The sequence below is a fragment of the Triticum urartu genome, chromosome 4 (assembly GCF_003073215.2).
Source record: "Triticum urartu cultivar G1812 chromosome 4, Tu2.1, whole genome shotgun sequence".
In the NCBI taxonomy this organism is placed as follows: domain Eukaryota; kingdom Viridiplantae; phylum Streptophyta; class Magnoliopsida; order Poales; family Poaceae; genus Triticum; species Triticum urartu.
This window is the reverse complement of record NC_053025.1, coordinates 83322258-83328568: the sequence shown is the minus strand read 5'-3', so window position 1 is coordinate 83328568 and position 6311 is coordinate 83322258. Positions and strand designations below refer to the sequence as shown.

At 42.3% G+C, this 6311-nt stretch overlaps 1 protein-coding gene across 1 annotated transcript; it reads left to right on the top strand.

The window, feature by feature from the left end:
- The first annotated feature begins 792 nt into the window (after nt 1–792).
- LOC125550800 (disease resistance protein RPM1-like) lies at nt 793–5691 on the top strand. The gene is made up of 3 exons (XM_048713890.1): nt 793–1066; nt 1615–1693; nt 2586–5691. The coding sequence occupies exon 3, from the start codon at nt 2591–2593 to the stop codon at nt 5327–5329; it is 2739 nt and encodes a 912-aa protein (XP_048569847.1). The 5' UTR covers nt 793–1066; nt 1615–1693; nt 2586–2590; the 3' UTR covers nt 5330–5691.
- The last annotated feature ends 620 nt before the right edge of the window (nt 5692–6311 follow it).

The window sequence follows — 6311 nt, the reverse complement described above, 5'->3', positions numbered from 1 at the left end:
CAGGCTTAACCAGCGAGGAAGCATGGCAATTTATCTTCATGGAGGATACTAAATTCAGCTAGCACAGTATGGCAAATTGACTCATTTCATTTTTTTTTGGCAGAATTTGCCGTACTTGTAAACTAAATTTATCATCCTCATGACAATATAAATTATTATAAAAACGTTTAATTTGCATCTCTTTTCAGCGAACGCCAGCTGAATAGCTTTAGCGGAAATAAAAAAAAGGTAATGATAGCTCGCAAACGTTGGCTGTAGGGGGATGGCAAACGAACCATCTTTAATAGCAGTTTTAGTTGTAAAATGACACCAAACGACGATAGTTTTCAAATGAAAATTGCCCATGAAGAAACTGCCACTCTCCTTTGTCTCTTTAACCTAAAACTGCCAAGCGAACATTCGCGTATGCCATCCTAACATTTCTGGGTCCATAAAAAAGGTTAGGCTCCTTGTAATGGAGAATATTATATATTTGTATTATGCATATAATATTAGTGTGTAATACTACATTTGTAATGCATAGTATCATATGTACTATAAAGGACTAAACTTATTGTCTTACATTACACAAAGTACCACGTCATTTAATATGATACGGTATCATGATATAATACTCAACTACTTCTTTCATCCCAAAATAAGTGACTTAATTTTGTACTGACTTTATATTAAAGCTAATACAGAGTTAAGTCACTTATTTTAGGACCGAGTAAGTATCTCTTTCTTCGTTAATTCTACGCCACCTCGTTAAAATCCTTTAACTGATTGCGTGAGGGCTTCCGACCGAGAGACAGGGAGCATCGCAAGTAGCTATCGCCCACTGATTGCACTCGCTGCATTTCCTCCCGTCTTCCTGTCCCGTCGCCCCCCCTTCGCCAGCTACCCCAACTGCCACGGAGTGAGCATGAGTTGAATCGTCGCAATATCCATCCATGGCTCCGCCCCGCCGATGAGTCAGTCTCGCAGGCCGATTTAGTCCGCTCCCGTCAACCACGGAGCAGATCGCTGCTGCCTTCCCGACTCCACTGCAGATCTCACGCTTTGCGCTCGCGCGAGCTTCCATCAGGTACTTTTTTTTGTCAAATTCGTGGCTCCCAGCCTCCTGTCTGGATCTCTGCCGGCTCATCTGGTAACTGGCAAGTGCCACAGCTGCTAGACTAAGTTGGGATTCCGGGAACGTCGTAGCCGAAAGGTTTTGCGCAGAACTTGCCAAGCTTAGATAGTTGTTTGCAGTTTTACTAGCGAAAAAATAGTTGTCTTCGGCCATGTGTTCGATATAATGCCTGACCCCCGCCGCAGGCATGGCAGAGAGAGAGCATAGTTGCCTCCACTCGATGCCGGCTATGGCCGTGTGCATCGTCATGATGCAGAGGCCGGCGGTTATCCTCCTTTTCTAAGAAAGAAAAACTCGATGCCAGCTGTCCTGTGGACGTGCCATGGCAGCGCCAAGGTGGCTAATCTTATTCACTGTAGTGGTGTGTAAAGTGTTGTCATTCTGTTCTTGCCGCTAATGAATATTTTCTATCTTATTAAGTATTAAATCTTGATTGCATCTGCATCTGTGTACTTGGCTACATATTCTGATGTCCAACTTCTCCTTTTCTTATGCTGCAGACTTGGTCACACTGGTCGTTTGTTCAGCGCGTACGCTGCTGTCCAACTCTATAGGCCACCTACTTCAAGTCTTCAGAAGGTGAACATTTGCTGATCATGTGGACCACCAGTATCATATGCTGCATTTTCAGAGGACAGCTCTTTGCCTGTAGTTTGCCAAATGTGTTAAATTAGCTAGAAAATTGCAATCTTGTTCCAAACAGCTCTGTTGGTTCATTTGCTAGACTAAATATCAGTTGTGTTCTACGTGGATGCTGCTTCAAAGGGTTTTGCGCTCAATTAGAACATACATCAATTTCTTGCTGCTCCTTACATGGTATCCTAGGCCTATCGAGCCTCCTGCAATGAAAATCACAGACATGCAGTTCTCTAGTCCAGATTACATACAAAACGGGTGACAGTCGGATATTTGTTCTAGCCTAGTGGGTTTGTCAATCTTTGTGTCCACCTGTCATTCACGTTATTATTTATTCATTAATTTTTTGATTCTGCTAGGTACTTCTACTTTGGTTTAGAAAAAAAGAGTGAATTGGACTGAACCTTTGTTCGTGATTCCATTTATCTCTAGGATTGGGTCTCTGTTTTGGGATATGAGTCAAAGTCATAGAATGCTTTCCAAATTCGACTGGATCAAGTTCATATAGGAATTCCATCCGTTACTAGTGCTGTTAACTGTGATCCAAGATCTCAGTGATCAAAGGATAAATTATATTGTAGTCTTATAAATATGCTGTAGATTGATACATCCTGTTGACGCAAAATGGAATACCTATAATTCCATTTACATACGAGTTCCTTCTTTTCTTAAAGGGGGAAAATGCTACTCTTTACATACGAGTTCCTGAGCTAATTTGGTACCTGTAATTCATTCTTTCCTTAAAGGGGGTGTCCCTGACCTCTGCATTGATTAATGCACACAGCCATTAGTATTTTTATTCTGCCATGTAATATGCTTTATCTTTGCTGTTTAGATCAAATGGCTGAGGCGGTACTCATTGTTGTGACGAAGATTGGTGACATTTTACTAGAAGAAGCCACCAAAGGCATCATAGCTAAGCTTTCTGAAAAAGTTACTAATCTGAAGGAACTGCCGGTAAAGGTTGAGGAAATAAAGAAGCAACTGACCATGATGGCCACTGTTATAAGGCAGATAGGCACGGTATACCTCACAGACGACGTTGTCAAGAGTTGGATTGGGGATGTCCGCAGGGTGGCCTATCATGTTGAAGATGTAATGGATAAATACTCATACAACCTTCTTCAACTTCAGGAAGAAGGGTTCCTGAAGAGATTCTTCATCAAAGGAACACATTATGTCAGAGTTTTCAGTGAAATTACGGATGAGATAGTTGAAGTAGAGAAGGAGATTCAACTAGTTATAAAGATGAAAGAGCAGTGGTTGCAGCCCTCCCAGCTTGTAGCTAACCCACTTACTGAGATAGAAAGGCAGCGGTCTCAAGACAGCTTCCCAGAATTTGTCAAAGATGGAGATCTAGTAGGAATTGAAAACAACAGGATATGGCTGACCAGCTTGTTGTACTCCGAAGAGCCAGAGCCAGAGAATACCGTCATAACAGTATCTGGCATGGGTGGGTTGGGGAAATCTACCCTTGTTTCAAATGTTTATGAACGTGAAAAGATCAACTTCCCTGCACATGCATGGATCGTTGTGTCACAAGTTTACACTGTTGATGCCCTGTTGAGGAAGCTACTATGGAAGATTGGATATACCGAACAACCATTGTCAGCAGGTATTGACAAAATGGATGTGCATGACTTGAAGAAGGAAATACAGCAGAGACTTCAAAACAGAAAGTATTTGATTGTACTGGATGATGTCTGGGAGCAAGATGTGTACTTTCAGATACATGATGCTCTCCAGGATCTCCCGGGAAGTCGGATCATCATTACGACACGGAAGGACCATGTCGCCGGAATTTCTTCTCCCAACCGTCATCTTGAGCTCGAGCCATTGAGCAAGTCTGATGCATTTGACCTCTTCTGTAGAAGAGCTTTTTACAACCGGAAGGGCCACATGTGTCCCAAGGATCTTGAGATGATTGCTACTTCTATAGTTGATAGGTGTCATGGTCTACCTCTAGCAATTGTTACCATTGGTGGCATGTTGTCTTCAAGACAACGATTAGACATTTGGAATCAAAAATACAATCAGCTTCGAAGCGAGTTGTCAAACAATGATCATGTCCGAGCAATTTTAAACCTGAGCTACCATGACCTTCCAGACGACCTCAAAAACTGTTTTTTATACTGCAGTCTATTCCCTGAAGACTATCACATGTCACGTGAAAGCCTTGTGCGGCTGTGGGTTGCCGAAGGCTTTGTGGTAAGAAAAGAAAAGAACACACCAGAGATGGTAGCTGAGGGAAATCTCATGGAATTGATCCACCGCAATATGCTTGAGGTTGTAGAGAATGATGAGCTTGGTAGAGTTAGCACCTGTAAGATGCATGATATTGTGCGTGAACTAGCTATGTCTGTTGCTAAAGAAGAGAGATTTGCTTCAGCAGATGATTACGCCACAATGATATTGGTGCAGCAGGATAAGGATGTTCGTCGTCTGTCATTATGTGGATGGAAAGACGGCACTGCAGTGAAAGTTAAACTTCCACATCTTCGAACAGTACTGTCACTTGGACCAACTTCACCCTGCCGTGGCATGTTATCTTCTATTTTGTCAGAATCCAACTACCTTGCTGTTCTTGAGCTGCAAGACTCTGAAATCACTGAAGTGCCAACATCAATAGGGTCTATGTTCAATCTACGTTACATCGGGTTACGGCGCACCAAGGTCAGATCACTTCCAGACTCCATCGAAAATTTGTCTAACCTCCACACTCTGGACATCAAGCAAACCCAAATAGAGAAGCTACCACGAGGGGTTGTCAAGATCAAGAAGCTGCGGCACCTTTTGGCGGACAGATATGCTGATGAGAAGCAGGCAGAGTTCCGGTACTTTATTGGAGTGCAAGCACCTAAAGAGCTATCCAACTTGGAAGAACTGCAAACTCTTGAGACTGTGGAGTCCAACCCTGACTTGGCAGAGCAGCTGAAGAAACTGATGCAACTAAGAAGTGTGTGGATTGATAACATTAGTGCTGACGACTGTGCAAATCTGTTTGCTACCCTGTCAACTATGCCACTCCTTTCGAGCTTGCTTCTTTCTGCAAGGGATGCAAAGGAGGCGCTTTGCTTTGAGGCTCTCAAACCAAATTCTACATATCTACACAGGTTGATTACCAGAGGACAATGGGCCAAGGGAACACTAAATTGCCCGATCTTTCTCAAACATGGGATAAACCTCAAGTATCTAGCTATAAGCTGGTGTCACCTTGGGGAAGATCCACTGGGGATGATGGCACCACACATGCCGAACCTCACATATCTTAGACTAAACAACATGCACAGTGCAAAAACTTTGGTTTTGTCTAAAGACTCCTTTCCCAACCTGAAGATGCTTGTCTTAAAGCACATGCATGATGTCAGTGAGCTAAAAATCGTTGATGGCGCTCTTCCCTGCATTGATGGTTTGTACATTGTGTCGCTGTTGAAGCTCAATAAAGTCCCCCAAGGCATTGAATCCCTTCGCTCCCTTAAGAAGCTCTGGCTGCTGAGCTTGCACAAGGACTTCAGAACTCAATGGGACAATGAAGGGATGCATCTGAAGATGGTACATGTTCCAGAGGTTCGTGTGTAGATGCGGCTCACCGGTTCTTTCTGCAGTGCCATTCTTGGATGGTGCATCCAATCCAACTGCATCGTGCTTTTAATCATTCCAATAAATTTGCGATTATCGACATCACCAGCAGCATTTGGTCGGTACTTCTATATTGTAACACATTTATATTCCTCAAGGATTGGTTCGTGTGCATTGCCTTCCAGAGGCCTCTGTACCGTATGTGTTTTTTTTGTTGACCATGGACTGTACTGTTTCTGTTGTTTAAGCTACACACTCTTAGTAGTAATTTCCTGTAAAGGTATGTATTGTTTGTATCGAACATCTTGTGTGATTAATCATGTCAAACATTTCATTTTGTAACATTGGTATCTTTTGATCTATGCGCTATGTCACCCCATTATCATTTTACCATGAATAAGAAAATATAAAATAACAACTTTATTATTGTCTCTAGAGCATATTTCCTTCAATACTATATCATCAACAAATGTTAAGCGTGCGGACCCTATGAGTTCGAGAATGATGTAGACATGATCGAAATGCCTCTCCGGTTAATAATCAATAGCGAGACCTATATGCCCATATTGGTTCCTACATATTCTACGAAGATCTTTATCGGTCGAACCTTTATGATGATACGTCTTCAACGTTTCTATAATTTTTTATTGTTCCATGCTATTATATTATTTGTTTTGTATGTTTTATATGCATTTATATGCTATTTTATATTATTTTTGGGATTAACCTATTAGCCTAGAGTCCAATGCCAGTTTTCTATTTTTTCTTTGTGTTTAAGTTTTACAGAAAAGGAATATCAAATGGAGTCAAACGAGCTGGAAATTTACGGTGATTTTTTATGGATCAGAAGAAGCCCCCGAAGCACAAGAGTTGGGCCAGAAGAGTCCTGAGGCAACAACAAGGGTGGAGGGCGCACCCACCCCCTAGGGCACGCCCCCCTACCTTGTCGCTACCTCGTGGACCCTCCTGACTTAAAACCGAC

Bases quoted from the DNA above. Each gene is read 5' to 3' on its own strand.
- LOC125550800 (XM_048713890.1), top strand. From the start codon at position 2,591: ATGGCTGAGGCGGTACTCATTGTTGTGACGAAGATTGGTGACATTTTA.